Source organism: Pieris brassicae, chromosome 12 (genome assembly GCF_905147105.1).
Source record: "Pieris brassicae chromosome 12, ilPieBrab1.1, whole genome shotgun sequence".
NCBI classification, from domain to species: domain Eukaryota; kingdom Metazoa; phylum Arthropoda; class Insecta; order Lepidoptera; family Pieridae; genus Pieris; species Pieris brassicae.
The window spans coordinates 2,546,498-2,566,494 of NC_059676.1; the positions used below are offsets into that span (position 1 = coordinate 2,546,498).

General features: G+C 32.3%; 1 protein-coding gene across 1 annotated transcript in view; it reads right to left on the bottom strand.

Annotated features, from left to right (window-relative positions):
• The window catches only part of LOC123717454, a 42,418-nt gene that overhangs the window by 13,415 nt on the left and 9,006 nt on the right, over positions 1-19,997 (bottom strand). Inside the window, exon 2 of the mRNA XM_045673443.1 lies at positions 16,545-16,645. Coding sequence (XP_045529399.1) covers positions 16,545-16,645 — 101 coding nt within the window. The remainder of the gene's footprint in view (positions 1-16,544; positions 16,646-19,997) is intronic.

The window sequence follows — 19,997 nt, forward strand, 5'->3', positions numbered from 1 at the left end:
ATAATCTTGGCCTCGTATCGCATCTGTTTCTTTGCTCATCGTTATTTTATAGACGAGTAAATGATCAGCGTTTTGTCTCCGACACATGGCGGCACTCGGTTTTTCTTCAGTTGCATATTTGAGCCCCGGCTGGCGCCAATGAACTTTTAACACACATTTAACACAAGTTGTGAGGAAACCGGCATGCCTTAGACCTAAAAAGTAGCCGGCTTGTCAGGCACAGAAGGCTGATCACCGACTTGCTTTCTCTGATTACGAAAAACTAGTTTTCTTCCTTTCTTTAATAGTTGCATGTAATTACAGGTTTATTCACGACCTCATACCAACACTGCTCGCTAGAATCCTACACTATAATGTTAAAAACATAGCGAAGAGGTACTCGTACTATTGAAATATATAAGTACATTGAGGACGGATAATTTCACAACGCTATGACCCAATTAACGCGGGAGAAACTGTAAGGTACAACTAGTTTATCAATTAAATTATGGTTTACTAGATTAACACGCGAAACAGGACATAGAAATTTAATGATTGTGTCTGGTATTGTATATATCCTTTAATCATTATTATCTAGTGGCAACTACTTGAGTTGCTGCTTCGGATTGCATTCGTTTCGATAGCCATCATAGTTTCGCCTCAAATACTTTTTTAGTGTACCAACATATGGAATTTCCTATGCTACCCCATAGAGACTGTCTTTCCAGTTCTTCGCACCATAAAAACCTTCCTCAGAGTTCAAGGTATATGTAACTCAAAGGAATAATTCAACTTAAATTGGTCCAGCCGTCTTCAAGTTTTGCGTACAACGTATTTTGCGATTCATTTTTGTTTATAAACAAAGATTTTGTGTCTGAGACACAAGTCGAATTTTGTTTTAAGACACGATTTTACACAAAATGTTTTCCTTCCCAAATAAGGCACATAGAAAGAAAATTCCATTGGCACACAGCTGTGATTTAAAGGTCCAGGGTTGAGACACTTATACCACTTCGCAAAAACTGCTCGGATAATAATAAAAGATCAGCAACAAAATTATTTGCGGAATACAATGTAGAGAATATACAGTTCCCAAAGGGTATTTCTCAACCATAACACGAATTCGTACTTAACATTGCCGAGTTATGTCATCGCTCTCACGTCAAAATGATTACACCAGGATGTTGCGAGGGAATTCTTTTCTATTTTCTCGATATGGCACGGGGAAATTACAATAGGGCTGGCAAATGTGAAGATAACGTTTGAAGGTCACACGTTATTGGATTTTGAATAACCCTTTATCACAATATGTTTCTTTTAGATTGATATTTGAACCGAACATAGTAGAGCCTGGTGCATGAAGAAAGTGATATTAGGCAAAACCTCGTTGTTTTATTTTTGGTTTATACGTGGCAAGCAGCGGTTCAATGCAACCAGACCAGGACCAGAGCAACAATATCAGTTACGTGTAGACCGCTAATGTTGCCTTAAAATGGAATAATTGTTTTTCAAGCTGTAAAGGGGCATGGGACACGGAGAGGCTATGCCCCCGTAACTTAAAACAACAATTAAGCCCGTATTCTAGAAGGTCAATAAAACTTAAATCTAGTTTCAAGAGCTTTTTTTAAATAGCAGGTGGAAATGCATTTGGGCATACGCATGCCCCTGAAAGTTGCAAGGACCCAGTTTTTTTTTATTTATTATGGAATGGAATCTCGCTGTTGGCCTTAAGGGCCTTTACAGCTCAGCTCGGGCTGTTTTGGCGAGCGTAGCTCGGCCAGAATGGCGCAAGGACCCAGATCAGAATATCTACTATTTAAAGACTGGGTGAGCAATATCCACTAAAACTACATGAAGTTCCTACAAGGCCAAGTTACGAAGGCTCCGGGGTCACTCTCGCATTCTACCGGGGCCTTAAAGGCAGTTTCAAAATTTGAAATACAATTGTTTCTGTATGAAGTTTGACATATTTGATAGCGCTCAAGACTTGATTGTTACTTGAGATACGGGATAGAATATGAACCAGAAAAATTAAAATAGACTTACCCTAAAGTATAGAACTCAGCTACAGTCTTGTGTCAAGTAGGTAATTAGAAGAATATAACACTAAACATATGACCTTTGTGGAGCATTCTATTTTAGTATCAAAAATATATAACGTCTCTCTTACGAAGCTTTAAACGTGACAACGTGTTTCTCTCGAGTTATCGTCTATGCAGTCTAGATGCATTCACGCGAAATGCATTGAGATAGATATTGCGAATATATTGTATATTTAATACTAAGCAGTTTATTGCCATTTAAAATCTATCTCACTCTAATATAGTAAAAAAAATGAAGAAATAAATGTAAGTCAATTTCAATAAACTCAAGTGGAAAGCTTCCGATCCATCAATGTACTTTGATATCGTGATTGATGGGGTATCTAAAAATATGTTCCCGGTTCGCAACAAATACACGAACTCGCTATGCAATCTAACTTAATTACGTTCCAAAAAGAATTGTATTTTAACATGTTTGACAGGTCTTTAGAGCAACAAAGCTGTATATATTTATTAATCAGTTTCGCAGAGCTGAACATATACTGTCAACCATAGTCAAGTCATTGCGTAAATATTTAAAATATAATATAACTTATTTTATTTGGAATTGAAAATTCGGATAAACATTATTGTGTTGCTCTGAATATAAACTTTTTATTTTAGTACTTACACGCTATACTAATTAAATTATCTTAAACGTAAATAGCACTATCCGACGAAACGAAAGAAACGACATTAAAAGTCTATTATTATCATTATCAATATCTTTTTAAACTTTTTTACAATAACCTCACAATTAAACAATATTTAATAAAAATCCCGATGACTTTGACTTCTGTCAACGCCATACCAAACCGCTTTTGACAACCGCGATGGCTGCTAACGCCATCTAGTATATAATAAAGAAACAAAATAGTTTTTTTAGATACTTATTCAACGCAACTAATTAAATAATTGTATTCATACATTAAAACTATTCAAACTAGGTACTCTTTAATCTTAATTACCTGAAGTTAATCTAAACCCAGCCAGACTTACAGCTTTAATTATAAGTTTAACTGTATTAATTCCAATTGAACGAATACTTAAAACGATACTAAATTGGATTTACTCTCGGATCTCTTTATAAAATTAGCCACGTGCTTTGAGACGGAACAGACTTCTCCTATTAAATACTCATTATGTAAATTTGTTGACTGCTTCTTTATATATTTTAAGTAACAGCTTTAGTGTTTTTTACTGTTCAAACATTTCGAAATCAAATTGCGCATTTTAAACGACAGAATTCTGAAATATCATTATAATTTTTACGAAATATTAATTTTCTTGTTGAAACTATTGTCAAATCGCGGTATACGATATAAATGGCGCTACAACCTTTTTAGGCCTGGGCCTCAGATTCCTATATCATGATAATTTGTTCATCTAATAGGTAAGTAGGTGATTCTATGCTTGACACACGACGTCGACATTTTAGGTCAAAAGCAAGCCGCTTTTCTCACAATGTTTACCTTCACCGTAAGAGCGAATGTTAAATGCCCTCATAGAAAGAAATTCCACTAGGGCACAGCCGGGATCGTACCTACGGCCTCAGGGATGAGAGTCAAACGCCGAAGCCACTAGGCCAACTCTACTGTCATACAAATTAAAAAAATATTATACATTTAAATTTTTTTTCTTTACTCACAGTGATTGCCTGGGAGAGATCGCTTGATAGCGATAAAATGTAGAGAAAGAACATAAAAAGCGATAAGGTCGCTAGTTGCCCTCCTTTTGATTTAATTATGTTCATTTTTTTATATTGTAATGTAACGAAGTGTTAATAAATAAATAATAATAAAAAAAATAAAAACAATCTCAAAACTCAAAGGGGCCGTTTAAGTATTACGTAAGCACTATAGGGGATAGGTAATTATTTACTCTTTTAACAGATATAACCCATATATTGTCTATGCTTGAAAACAAAATGCGAACGATTCCTACATAAAATTAATACGTTTATATACTATTATTTTTGAAAGCTTTGCTTACATTTGCTGACAAGAGTAAGGGAGAGGGAATAAATTGCAGGAAATCTGTTTACGTAATACTTGAATGGCCTGGAGGGCGAATATTCCAAAAAGCTTTTATAATGCTTTTAAAATTACGTATGAATTTTAGGTATCTAATGAAAATCTATTACACCTACATGGTCGTTTAAATAAGCATTTCCCTTAAAACAGAATATTATCTATATATAGCTATTTATTTTAATAGTTATTACATTTATATCAGTTACAAGTCAGTCATCATATGCATGAAACAGATTAGACAATAAGATATTTAATATTTAGCTTAGAATTGTCAAAGAGATAATACTGGCTACATTCTAAATCCACGTTTGATATTGTACCCCTAGGCGTTTATTATGAAGGGAAAGGCAATATTCGTCAACAGTGAACTACGTTGAGTCAAATGCAAATTGAAAGACACTAATTAAATTCCATTGAGTCAGCAAATCTTATTGAATATCCTAGCGCTCTAAGTACCCTTGACTATTTCATGAGTTATAAACGTGTGTGAGCATAGTTATAATTATTCATGCACACTTGGTGAGGCTTTCTTCGTGAGCTTCCATATCTAGTGCTACAGACTTTCTTCCTCAGAATTTCTGTATATGTTTCATTGATATTTTTGTAGCTATTAGTGCATCGAATGACTGTATAGTGTTAACCTGCGATAATCTGCCAGTTGGTTAAGCGTGCGAATCTCAAGCCCGAACCAAAAGTCCATTAAATGTATACAGAAAGATTACCTACTTCTTACTAAACACAGAAGACACAGACAGACTCACAGCTCACAAGCAGCTCCTTCCTCACACATCCTACAAGGATATACGGCTTTCTATTTTAAAAGCACTCCGTCTAAAATATTAAGCCGTATTTTAACTACAACAATACGAAAATTTGCATCCGAAATATTAAATCTTTGTGGACCGAATGACGAAATGAAACACGATTCTCAGCTACAAACAAAAGCCCACATCACATTATGAAGGTTGCGGCAGTATAAAATATGTAATCTCGTAACGTTAGTTTAAAAATAGCACATCATTAGTTACATTATATCTATAGTCACGGCTATCTTAAACAAAGTGATGTGTATCTCAGCTGAGTGAGCAAAAACCACAAAAAAATATATTTCTCGTTTCTTATAAAACATCGTGGACGACGATGAAATTGTTGTATATTTTGTTGTTTGAGAAAAGGGACCAACATTGTTATTGGTCGCACTTTTTCATTTAGGTACTGTACTATTTGAATACTTAAAGAAAACACCTTTTCAACGGATTGAAGTTATGTATTATAATAAACTTATAATTTTTTTACATAATTTTCAGCGTGCGTTGTCACGGTGACTGAAGACAAAAGGTGTAAAGCACGCGAAACGTCTGTTTTTTTTAATAATGTGAAATAATTATAAGTTTATAATAATACATAACATCAATCCGTTGAAAAAGTGTTTTCTTTAAATGTGTAAAAGTTATTTTAATAAAAGACAATACTATTTGAATACTTTTTACTTTACTATTCAAAAATGAATTTGCGCAAGCTTCTAAATTGATGGCATTTTAATTTAACCACAAATATGCATATACACAATAACATCAGGTAACACTAAACCGCGATCACATAACACTAGCTTTAGTGACTAAACTAATTATTCTACAAAAATATCGAAGCGATAAAACGTACACATATGTACACAAACTCAAAGTAACAGCAAAAAAACTTCAGGATTTAATGAAACAAACTCTATCGAAGCGAGTCAACATTAATAACGTTGGTAAATATGGTTATTACTGTATAATATTTCGTATTTATTTACTGTAATTAATACGTATGATATCAGTGGCTTCGTATGCATGAATAAAAAGATGCCAACAAATCTTTACTATTATACTACCGCCCATTGGCTTATCGATATTACGTCAAAATAAACTTGGACATTATGCCGGATGTCCAACTTTCGATATTCGTAGTAATAACTGTTCACGTTGCGTTTTAACAGGACGCCCAAAGCGATTGCGGGGAAGGAATGGAAAATAGTGGCGAGGATGAGAGACAAGTGGAAGAATTTGTAGGCCTTCACTTCGTCGGCGGTCGTTTACTAATGTTAAACATGACATGGACTTAATGTAATCATGATTGTGTAGTACTCGATTATAGGTTTTTTTTTCCTTTATTTTATTTTTATTAACTGTTAAGGGCAAAAAATTGGTAACCTACTTTTATTTAAAAATGTTAAAGAAACAGTATTTTGCCTGCCCCTTGTACCCAATGCGTATATTACCTCATACTTAATTTTATATATTATTGCTTCACAAACTAAATCGCGATATATAAAGTTGTAAGCATATAATTATAAATGAAATATTAACTGACACATTTTCTCAATATTCTTTAAATCTTCAGAGAGTCATCATTTTGGCTCAAATAACTACCGGGTACTAATTTGAAACTTTCAGATAAGATTTTATACGTTTACTTGGAGAATTTCGAACAGTTATTTTAATTATATATTTTAACACTAAAATACTCTTTAATTTCTGCCTGTTGTATTTACGCTATGATGAAAAAAGAAATAGGGGGAAAATGGAATATTTTTATATTGTAACCGTATTCTAAGAGTGAGTGGAAATAAACGGATAATATTATTTTTAATGAAATGATTAGAAATCACATCAAGGTATGAAAATATAAAACGAAAAATGTAATGATTTTGAATGCGATCAGACATGCTAGTCCAATGAGAGAAGAACAAAAGAGGATAAAATAATTGTTGACCATTGCATGTGGCAGTCATAAAAGAATAAACTATATTCGACTTGATCAGAGCGTCGGTAATTTCATAATTTCGAATGAAATTCAGATGCATTTAGAAAGAGAAAGCCAGTTTCCGATGCAATTGCTGCGTCAATCGCTTCTAACCCATTTTATTAACGTGACGGAACGAAATCCTAAAAATGCGCTGGGATTCCTCTATTCATTATACTATTGAATTCTAGCAATTATAACTGCTTCGGTCCAGCGCTTTTTATTGTGAAGATGACGTATGAATTTTTCATTGTGTTTATTTAAGTTTTTTACGATTATTTCAATAAAATGTGCTATCTGTCTGATAACCACTTTATTAAGTTTTCTTTTCTTTTTTTTTAATAGAAGGATAACGGGCAGGAGGCTCACCTGATGTTAAGTGATACCGCCGCCCATGGACACTCACATTTCCAGCAGGCTCGCAAGTGCGTTGACAGCCTTTCAAGAATTGGTACGCTCTTTTCTTGAAGGACCCTAAGTCGAATTGGTTCGAAAATACCTCAGCTTTGTCTTCTAATTTTTCTGTTGCAATGTCATATTGTGATGAAAATAAAGTTAGTACATAAAAATATAAACCGTATAAATAACCTAAGTAACCTACGTTAAAACAAAATTATCTTTTAATGAGTGTTGACATTGAGTGAAGATTAAAAACTAATTACACTTTTTATATATAATTTAAATAAAATATCATAAAAACAAACTAGTAGAGAATTTTGCTTAATATCGTAAGAAAATATAACTTTTATATAGTTAGTCTTACAGCTAAAGTGCACTTTAATCTAATTCTAGATTACTTTGAATAATAAGGGCAATCATAAGCCCTTGTTATTCAAAGTAATCTTCTATCAATCTTGCATTGACGGTCATAATAGCTCCCAGTGGTCAATTTATTTTCGCTGTTTGTACGAGGTGTTTATCAATATAACGATGTTAAAAATGAATGCAATCATGTATATTCATATATAGGATTTTAAAATGTAAGGAGATTTGGGTTTTACTGACAAATATAATATATACAACGACGTTGTATGAATTTTAATCAAAGCTTATTTTAGTGTAAAAATCAGATCAGGCGTTGGAAAGTAATGAACCGATTTCCTTGAGCGGAGAAAATTTAGATTAAAGTGGAGCCTGGAATATTATACACTTTAGCTGTAAGATTAACTACATAAAAGTTATATTATCTTACGATATTAAGCAAAATTCTCTACTAGTTTGTTTTGATGATATTTTATTTAAATTCTATATAAAAAGTGTAATTAGTTTTTAATCTTCACTAAATGTCAACACTCATTAAAAGATAATTTAGTTTTAACGTAGGTTACTTAGGTTATTTATACGCTTTATATTTATATGTACTATCCAGTAATGATCTTTAAGAAAAATCTTAAAGGATATTTGGAAAGGAAATCCTTTCCGAGAAAATTCTCGTATCTTGTGGTTGGTGTTTTGTACTGTGATAAGTCTGTACTGTGTAATATTTTGGCAAGTTATTATTATTACCCGAGCACGTAAGGCAGCTTATCTGAAATTGAATGGAGACTACAAATAGTTTGCGCGTTAAAGTTGGGAGAACAGAATATATTGTTGCGGAAACTGTTATAAAGACTTGCAATTTTTCAAAATAAATAGCAAAACATTTGTGTCATATTTGCGGCGCGATAATTTTTATTTGAAATTTAGATGTTGGTAAAACTTCCGTACTTTTGTCTATATAATACTTTTCTAAATGTATGGATAAAGTACCAAATAGCTATTTGGGAGATAAAAGTTCCGAATAAGAAACTTCGCGTTTCATCGGCCTCTTAACTTATGATGGACTTTATGTGACGAATAGCGCCCTCTGACAGTCGTGAAACTCAACAATAGTGTTTATCCTACCAATAAGTAATAAATAATAGTAATAAATTATTTGGAACTTATGTAGAAATTATCCGTACATTGTGAAACAGACCCTAAATGTATTTATTCTGTTTAGTTCTAAGTTTTAACTTTATAATTACCAGAATGCAATACAATAACTGGGGTAAAAATTGTAGGAAGCCCAGAAGGTACACAATATGGCCTAACCACACTGTATACTTAACCTAATAAAACAATTAAACGGCATATATATATAGCTATTTGCATAAGAAAATCTACACTTAAATTTATCAATTGATATTTGGATATCGACAAAGGTTGTTCATATCGAAAACTGACTTAACTACCAAATTCTGTTATAAATATATTGTTATATTATGTGCAAGACATACTCAACTACATCGCTCATTGTCACCTCGTATTGATAAAGTTTAATTATAGAAGGTAATTTAGGAGTTAAATTTTCACACACCATGTCTTAACTAAACATTGCTTATTATTTTACCAATTACATTTTATTGTGTTCATGCTATTAAACCAATCTAGAAGAAAAATGTGATACTCTCATAGGTTTTATATACCACCATGTTTTATTAATCTACATTTTATTATAGACATATCACATATATGACGCGTGAAATAACTAGAACGACAGCCTTAGAAAATAGAGTGGTGTAAAATGAGAGCCCTTTTGTGCCCTATGGTCTCACGGAGAGCTCTCAACGTCGAAGGAGACTTGCGCAAATCAATTAACTCGTCAGCCACCATTCATCTCTCGGGAATTTCTAATTATGGCTTAGTTTGTAACGATGCCGGAACATGGCGGCAAATAAAAAAGCTTTAAATGGAAAATTATACATTTTCTTGTGATTGTTCGGTGGGTTAAAAGTATTAGTACTATCCGAGTACATGCTCTGCAATCAAACACATAAATTGTAAATAAACCTCAGATCCTTTAAGGACCTTTTGTTTTAAATTATTACGTAATTAGCTAATCTGACAACATTTTATAGTGAACTAGCTGACCCGGCAAACGTCGTTTTGCCATGTATATTTCAAAATAAACATTTTTCTGTTAAAATAATAAAAAATAGGGGTTGATCGTAGAGGGGTGACAATTAAAGGTTGTATGTATTTTTGTATGCTGTATCATAAAAAAATAATCCTAAGCATCGGTCGAGCCGTTTCGGAGGAGTATGGGAACAAAAATTGTGACACGACAATTTTATATATACGTATATATAAATATTAAAAATATTTTATGTTTTATATAAATAGGTTGACTTGGCCATCGCATGAAAAGACAGTGTATCTCACAAGCAATACCAATTAAATTAAATTAGGTTGTTTAGTTTAGGGGGGGTTAAAACTGGGCTGAACTGTTTCGAGAAATAGATGGTAAGCCCGTGCTGTTTTACAAACAAATAAAAGCTGTTATACAAGTGTATACAACTTAAAACAAGAGGAAATTAATAAAACCATTTTGCAAATAGGCCTCTGATGAAACTTTCTCAAGTTTGAGGCATCAGATTCAGGAGAATATGAAGTAATAATGAAATAATATTACAAATAGTGGTGGTTAAGGTTCTGATTTCAGAAGTTTCCAAACTTAGTTATTGGTTCGACAACAATATCTAATGACTTTGGAAAATGACGTAATATTACCGCCTTAGCTTGCCTCAGCTATTGAATATTTTCTCTTTATCAGTCTAGTTGTTATGCACGAATAAAAGTGAATAAAAATCGATTAAGTTCAGTATTTTTTTCTATAAATACGTTATCAAAATGTACTTTTTTAGGTATGCAAAAATAAATTGTTAAACGATTAAAACGGTTACAAGTATCTGTTATTTAGAACACATTTCTTTATTTGTCTAACGAAGGTGACAACTGAAAATACAACCTGCAACTGAAATAACAATCCATATTGATTAGCATCTAGGAATGTTAAAAGCATTATACATTGTTAATATCTCTTAAATAAAAAGTATATACGCAAAATTATTAAATTAAATTTATAAAAAATTAAATATTTTGTATCAATCGGAATATTACAAATATCAACTTCGCGAATACATGGCGTTAGTTTAGAAGTATTTTTTTAACAATTAAATTACAATCTATTAACTTAACAATTAGACTCGCGTTGACTAATCGTAGTCATCGCTGAAAATCCTTCAAAATTTTATGTAAATAATATAATAAAGTTTAATTAACTAAAGAGGTTCTATTTAAATATGTACTCGATAAAATAAAGGTTATATAACCTTTTTGTTATTTCAACTGTTTAATTAATTTTCACGACATTCCAAATAAATTGCTTTTCAGAAAATATCCCACAAGAAAAGTTGAAACGTATTACGAAACATTTATCACTTTTCTTATTAACGCGTTAACCAACAAATTGCCGTTTTTTCTTACTTTGTTTTTTTTTAAAGTGGTCGTTCGTAATTTTTGGCTGAGACAAATATGGTGAGAACTACAAAGCAGTATTTTCATGGTACCGTAACGCTGTAATCTTTCGATACCCGTTCGGAGCGCTAATTATTATAATGCTTGATCTAGTGAGTTCCAAATAAACCACGGTATGGTTTACGTTTACAGTAAAGTTCACAAAAAGAGTGCGACATTACATGAATTACAATCAAGCCTATACAATAATTATTTATTTAATTAGTTGACTTATTTTTCTACAATACTAGTGAATAACTTAAACTAAAGTAATGTTCATTATCAGTCTTAGTATTCTATAATGTTTTGACACTGTGTTCGTGTGTCCGGGATATCACACTTGCGCTTATATTCACTACACTAGTTTTAGTAACTCAAAAGGTTTAGTTCTCTTTATGCGCCTTGTTCCCATCGTATCAAGAAGTTGGAATGCCTCAACATTCACATGGTTATGTAGCCTGTTAAACTGTGAGTAAAGGCAAACCGTTTCACCGTATTCAGGATAGTATCAACATTAAGATCCTTGTGGATACATTTTATTTTTTTAATAAACCATAATGCATTGACAATATTCCGAAGCTCTTTGTTCTGGAGCATTGTATTATTTCTATATTACTCTTTACTGTACAGCTCCAAGTATAGTTTTAATATAAAATATAAATTTGTTATTAACACTTCAATATTTGTTTGAACTTTAGATATAAAACTTTAGCCGTACATACTTAATGGTATGACAGTAATGCCTCAAGAGTGCGGACTCTTAAACATATTATGTGATTCCGTAAAATATGTAAAGAAATAATTATATTTCTTGATTATATTCTTTAGAATATTAATTATCTGTTATGTGTTAACTGATGTTTCATTTAATTTGTTTCTGTGTTAGTGGAAAAGACGCTAATTTTGGTCATTTTAAGTTTAACACGAAGTTTAATTTTGTTAGAACATTTTGGATTTAAAACAAATGTTCACGTGAAATAATAAAAGTCACATACGTCCGAGTACAAAACTAGGTTAACTGGTAGCTATTGAAAACCTGAGCAAATGTACGGGATTAAATTGCATCGCGTTTTTCTATTGTCGACAAGTTTATATGCACGATAAGTTCTTTGCTGAAAACAATTGATATGTTGTTGGTTATCAAACGTTAAAAAACATGAAAGAAAAATACCAGTGGCGCTACAACGTTTTAGGTCTGAGCCTCAGATATCTGTATCTGTTTCGTAATTATTTATTACTCTTCATACGCCGTTGATTTTTGGGTTTAAGGCACGCTGGTGAATTTTCTGTGTGCGCAACATAGAAAATTCATTGGTACTGAGCCGGGAATCGAACCTACCTTAGAGAGGAGAGTCACACGCGAGGAGAGACAATCTTGTAGGATAATAATGCTCATTAAAAAAGACGATACAATACTTAGTGTGCTCTCAAGCCGCGAGAAACGCGTGTATCCTATCTCAAAAACTACTAATTATAATGAAATTCGGACTATACCCAAGTTGATTGAAAGCTAATTAAAATTTTATACATACAAGTAAAATTGATTTGAAATTCGCAAGAAAAAATATTAGTGTAAAATCTACGTACAGTACTTCTCTTTTAAATTGGAGTGACCTCATAATTGAACTGCCTAGTGGTTAGGACTCCGTCTTCAAATCCTAAGGTCATGTTTTCAACGCATGACTGCACACCGATGGATTTCTCTAAATGCCGTGCCTATAAAGATATATTATCAATGAAACAAAAATAAAGGCGTGGCTGCCCAATAGTGGTTGCCTGGAAGAGATCGCTCGAAAGCGATAAGGCCGCTAGTTGCCCTCCTTTTGATTCAATTATGTTCAATTTTTTTATATAATAATAAATATCACAATACAGATCTTCATATTCTTTAGACGTTCAGTTGTTACTTTTTTTATTATTTAACTTTACATTATATTTCCGGGTCAAAATACATCATGCAAAAAAACTATTGACTCCTGTCAACCGCATTAACTAATCCACTGTACGGTTATACAAAAAGTTAATTTGCCTATAAATCCAATATTTCAACTTTGCAACAAAGACAACCTTTCGAACAAAAAACCTTTTAATAAAATTGATCACGTCACCGTCGAGTTAATTATTTTTAAAGTTTTATGAGAATGCATCCATAAGCACTGCATTTTTAACCCAAATCGATTTTTCGTGTAAATCGTTATTTGTGATTGAATTGTGACAATTTTATATTCAAAGGACGTTTATACTCATCAGACTACAGATAAATATTTTCAATGCAACGTAATTGCTTAAATTAAACGATTTTTGAGATATAGTGTGATCTACAGTATAGTATACAGCTTTAGGGTGTATTCGGAGGCCTGAGTTCTATTATTGTTTATTTATTAAGTTTTACCACATCGTACATTGTACTTAATCTACTGCATATTTTACAAAATCTTTCATCTAAAATGTATGACAATTGAAGTAAACATAAGTGTTTCAAAAAAAAAATACCACCAAAACATATTTTGATAAAATAAAATTTAAAAAAAAAACATCAGCACAACAGCGAATTAGGTTCGAGATAACCACGAAACAATGCTTTCTCTAAAACCGATCAGCCCACTACCGAATATATCCAGCACTGTTCAATCCGTTAAAATCGCGAAGAATTCCAAAGAGAGGTGGACCCCTAGGTTAGTTTTTGTAGGATGGATTTGGAAGGTATTTCTGATTTTAGACCTAAGAAAAGAGTAAGGGACGCCAATTTTTATATCAGAATAAGAAGCAATAATAAGGCACAGAAAGCCTGATGCAGTTACGGTAAGTTAACCCGTAATAGGAAAACTTTTTTTATCCCAAGTTTGAGCAGGGTTCGTCAGATATTGTTAACTTAAATTTCTTATATCTGAGCTTCTTTCTTCTATCTCATCTTCTAATTTTTTATAGCAAAATTTATATTTAGAACAAAAATATAGAAGGTTTGCCCCCAAACGGGCCGCTTACATGATATAAAGTGATACCGCCGCCTATGGACAACTCCAATGCCTGAAGGCTCACGAATGCATTGCCGGCCTTTTAAGAATTGGTACAAGATTACGTGAAGGTCCCTATGTTGAAATGTATTCCGTAGAGGTACAAACACTACATTTTTTGATGTTGCTCGTTTTTGAAAATATACCAAATAATGCAAAAGCAAGGGCGGCCAAATCGCTGGCAACGTGCCAACGCGGCTCGTTGGCGGTTTTAATAGCAATATTTAAGCTTTTCGATTTAACGCAGACACTTACGTATAAATTATTCCCTTTGTAATCTAAAGTAATTCCTAATGCGCCGGTTTGTATTCAATACTGGCTGAGATACGAGTTAAAATAATATTACACATATATGACACGCCTTTTACGGTAAACGAAGTAACTAATAAAACTAAATTTTCAATTCACAGCCGTAGTGAAGTTGTTAATTAAATTGAGTCAAGTTTTAAATCATTTTCATTACATTAAAGATTTTCATTTATACAAACTTTGTCTAGACAGTAACGAACAGAAAAATCTATGTTTCATACTCGTGACGCCCTCCGTTTTATTTTTGGCCTTTGATGTTGTCGCCTCCTCATGACGGTTTTTCTTTACCGTATTAATTGCACTACTAGAATACTCAGCAATCTTGGCCTAGTGGTTTCAGCGTGCGACTCCCATTCCTGATGACGTAGGTTCTATCCCCAGCTGTGCATCAATGGGCTTTCTGTCTATGTGCTCTTCTAACACTCGATACACACGGTAATGGCATTGTGAGGAAACCGACAAATACAAAAATCGACAGACTGTCTACTTGTCTAAAAAATAAATAATGTGGTTTTAGCGCCACTGGATTATCATTATCTATATATTTTATAATATTCAATACACGAAACATTAGTTTATTAAGCAAATAATATAAACAATATTCCATGGTGGTATTATCCGCCTACTCTGTTATGTGTTCACAATAATCTGAAATAATTTATTCTTACAACAAATTAGAAAGTCAATAATTCATAATAAGAGAAACTTTGAGAAAACGTCTGAAATTATGTAAATTAAAGATAGAAGTTGGCAACTCTGAGAAGCTTTGCCAGAATAAAGCAAAGCATAAATAAAGTATTACAACAGATTTAAAGTGAAAAGTACAATAAATATTTGGGATAACCCGAGAGCCGGCCTGAGCCAAAATTATTTTTCGGAAGACGTCGCGTCGCCTGCTAGTTGAACTTGAACCTGTCATCGGCAGATTTCGCCATAAATGAATAGATATAATATAAGGTTAGATAAAAACATCTTAGTAATTCCTTTAAAAGAACAAAGCTTTTTTGCGTAGCTAAATAAATTAATTGCGTTCTCTAATATCTCTAAGGTCGCTGCGCCAGCGGAGTCAGTAAGTAAATATTTCATATTTTAAATTATAAAAAGATTTGACGTTTTTGATATTACTCTAATAGATTTTTATATAAATAAAGTTATATGTCTCAGCATGACTTCATGTCAAGAAAGTAAACATAACTCTAGTTAAAATGCGTAATAAATAACGATATAATACTGTAAAAACTGTATAGATTTAAATACATTAAGTATGTAAATGAACACTTAACCTCGTTTATACCTCTAGCGCCACAGAACCTGTTATTTCCTTTGATAAGAGAAAAATGCGTTCTCCTTTTTATTTATTAGCATATTTTAAACGTTTTCTATTGTGCATTTAATGCAAATGATAGTCTTTGCAAAACTATAATATAGAATCTATTTTCTGTGGTAATTGAATATAGGCTATATTATAGATTAGTAAATATACTATCTGTAGCATTTTTACTATATATATTTATAACATAAATAATCACGTAAGAAAAATGTTGTGTCCCTTTTAATGATTTAAACGTTTTTATGAGATATAATGTTGAATAATAACTGGACTAGGTATACATTCGAATCTAAATTAACAAAATTTAAAATAAATTTTATATTTTCTTATTTAATGCATACAAGAAAATATTAACAAACAAGTTAAATATTAACAACAATTATACTAAATTACCTGTGTCTACGATAGTAGGAACTAATTCCTAACATAACATTTCTTTGCTAGATTATAAGTAAATACTTGTTGAGAGAAGTATAACAATATTCTTATTATCTTTTGTTAATCATGTATTATTTCCGTTATAAGTAAATATAAGCGTTTACAAATAATGGTAAATCTATCTAAATTTGCTCCACGCCCCAGTAGAGTAACGTTAGTTACGACTTCAAAGAAGGACGATCCCATAGTTACTATATAAATAAAATAATATCATTGTATGTTATGTCATTACATAGATGAAGGTTGTATATATATATACCTGGTTCCAGCAACTGGCTGCCAAACAGCGTCGAGTGGCCCGTGCGCAGGCTGTGGCGGTTCTACTCCATCCCCACCATTATCCGTTCGTCCTTCCCAACCCTGAAACCAGATTATATATAATATAATATTAGCGTAATAATTAAGTGATGGGTTCCATTTCTGTTGTTTATATAATATATATATGTACTTGAGCATGCTACACTGACATGCCTTAAAACTCGCAGTTTTTTTCACCACAAACAAAACACTCCTTGAATTTAAATTGAAATAATATAATAGAATGAAAATTTCGAATATAAACTCATTATTTAATCACAAACAACAGACTTAACCATAAAACTGGCGAAACTGTAATCATTTCGATATTCAGTTCATTTATTATCCATCGCATGTACGTGTCCAAAATGGATTAACGCAATTACAAGTGATTCGACGCCATCTTATGATTAAAATCAAACAAAATCAATGTGTCAACGTGTGTCACGAATGCAATTAACCTAGAACGAAATAGTCATCATCAGATCAATAACTGAATTGGTTTATTTGAATTACTAATTTTGTAAGGTCGGACGACTCAGGTTTTGAAGCACATTATAATGAAATTCGAGTTTTTGCATTTGATGTGTTCATGTGTTCTTCACATACATAAACTGTAACGGTGCAATATGGGTTTTGGTTTTAGCTTGCAATTGTTTTTTTTTTATCAAATCAATCAAATGCAAAAACCCGGTTGCTTCATTTTCCTCTGTGAGCTATAAATTGCATGGAATCCACTAATGTGAGACCGAGGTTGAAATTCGGATGCCAATAAACATTTAAAAATTATAGAAATAGTGACATTCATAAATAGGTAAATTTACTTTAATATTGAACAAAGTTTGATATTACAGCTTACAGCAAACGTTGAAATATACTTCGTATTCTAGAACGTAATGGAACTCCAGCTTCAAGAACTGTCAAATCATTTCACACTATGAAGTTTGACACTTCTGAGTTCACAACTCACACAGATAATTGTGTTTTGTTTTGGTTATTGGGTTAGTATATTGTCGTAGGCACCTTGTATAAGATAATGTTATAGAAGCAAAGAAATATTAAGGGTGAAAACATCTTAAATTTTTTAGTTTATATGCGAAATCACGTACTTAAAAATCTTATTTTTTTTTCGTAAGATCCGAATATTAAAAATAGTACAAGTTTACTGTGATACAGGATATTGTTTCTACATTCATTAACTATGGAATTGAGCTTCTATTATGAACAGCATTGTTTCATTATTGCTTGTGTTGCATTATTTTAGTGGTGCTCTGTGCTTAACTGTATTTTGAGTTTTTTTACTGTCATATTATATCATACATCTATGTGTATGTGGGTACTGTTCAAATATAATACATAACACTTTGTTCGTCGATTTTTAAATTGTCAATTCTTTGTAGTGTCGAGTCAAAGAGGTTAATGTTATAGGACTATCGTAATAATTTCAATTGAATAGTATATCTAATGGGTAACATTAATCATCACTTATAATTCAAAAATTAAATTTCCGTTGTATAATTAACTTATTTTTAAGGCGATTTTGGTTTAGCTCAGTATTTGCCCGACCGGAGGGCAATTTAATTGTTAAACTACTCGAAAATTTATTAGAATTACTTGGAATTTGAATGTTTAAAAATTTTAGCTACTGCGCTTCGTCAACAAATTTCTAGGAACTTCTTCCTCAAACCTATAATTTAAGATACATAAGTAAACAATTCAATTTTTTTATATTAAAAAATATGTATACATAAGAATTTTAGGAAGACTAAGGTGGTGCATGGGACAAAAAAAGGTCGGGAAGCGGGCTGAGCCATTTTTGGCGATAGCACTGTTTGGCTAAGCCAAGAGTTTGTCTACGAAAACAGTACAAGCGTAATATTTTGCGATTCTTAAATAGTCTTTGTGCGCAACTAATACGTGCTCGAGAGGTAAAAGAAAATATAGTAAGGAAAATAAAGACTGACATATCTAATAATTAAGGTACAAAAGGAAAATAATCAGCGAATGCTTCTAGCGCAGCAACTATAATAATATTATAACTCAGAAGAGTAGTTATATACTAGACTAGAAAATACAATAATGATTCCAATCTAAGGAGTTATTTATTGAGGAGAGGTATAGGCTATATAACTATTAGTGTACATAGCAAAACAGTTGCTAAAACTTTTCATCAATATTCCTCTAATTTCTACTTTCCTCTTCAGAAACAAAAAGCGCTTGAAGCTCTATTTCGAAACTATAAGACTTTTCTGACACACGATCGCCGACACTCCTTCACGCGTTTCATCCCAGCTAAGCTGACACGACGTACAATTTCATTACCCTAGCTTTGCTGAATAATGGGTTTAGAAATTTCAAAGATACTTTCAGATGCTTTCTAAAAAAGTACTAGATTTTTTGCAGTGGTATTTGAGACAGATTCAGATAGATTTAAGATCTGTCAATTCCTTTAGAAATGAAATTAATAAAAACTAGCACCATTTCTCGGCATTGCGGCACTGATAATATATAATTGAATATATTTTCGGAAAAATAAGAAATGTTACTATGCGATAATGTAGCATTCTAAACATGAATGATAATTTTTGAAATCGTTGCAGTAGTTATTTTACTCATTGCACAAGGATTGCTCAAAAAGGATATATATATATATATATATGTATAGGTAGAAGTATAAGTATATGTATATAGATATATATATATACATATACTTATACTTCTACCTATACATATACTTCTACCTATATATATATATATATATATATAGGTAGAAGTAGATATCGACCGAGTAATATTTGGTATAGCTTAAAACGACAAACATACAATACGCAGAGGCGATGAGAAATGGGAGAAACTGATCGCGGTTGGTAACACAGAAGGCAAAAGATCACGTGACCGTTCACCAACCAGATGGACCGATCAAGTAAAATACTCATCGTCCTCAAAACTGTCATGTCATACGAGACATGCTGGACCGAAACAGGTGGAAGCAAATAGTCCGCTCCAGGTGCTACGTTGCTGACCACGACTCTGAGATATGCGCTGCCGATTGAAGAGAGAGAAAACGACAAAAGCAATAAACCCATATGCGTTATGTTTGAAGGAATAATTGTTAAAACAATTATTTAGTAAACTAAATTTTGTTGCAAATTGTTCAAAGACAATATTAGAAGCATTTAAAATAAGATCAAATGAATTGATCCTGAGCCTTATCAATGTCTGCTTCATTTAACGTCAAAACAACTAAGCTTATTGGATTCACAAGTTTGCAAACACTTATGCTCAGTGAGCCAAGAGCGGTTATCCGAGAATCAATACTGGCAAACTTATTCCTCTTTAACGCCATACAAGTTCCGTAGACGTTTTAAAAGCTTCTTACAGTAATTTTTACAGACGACCTTTCGTCTCATTGTTA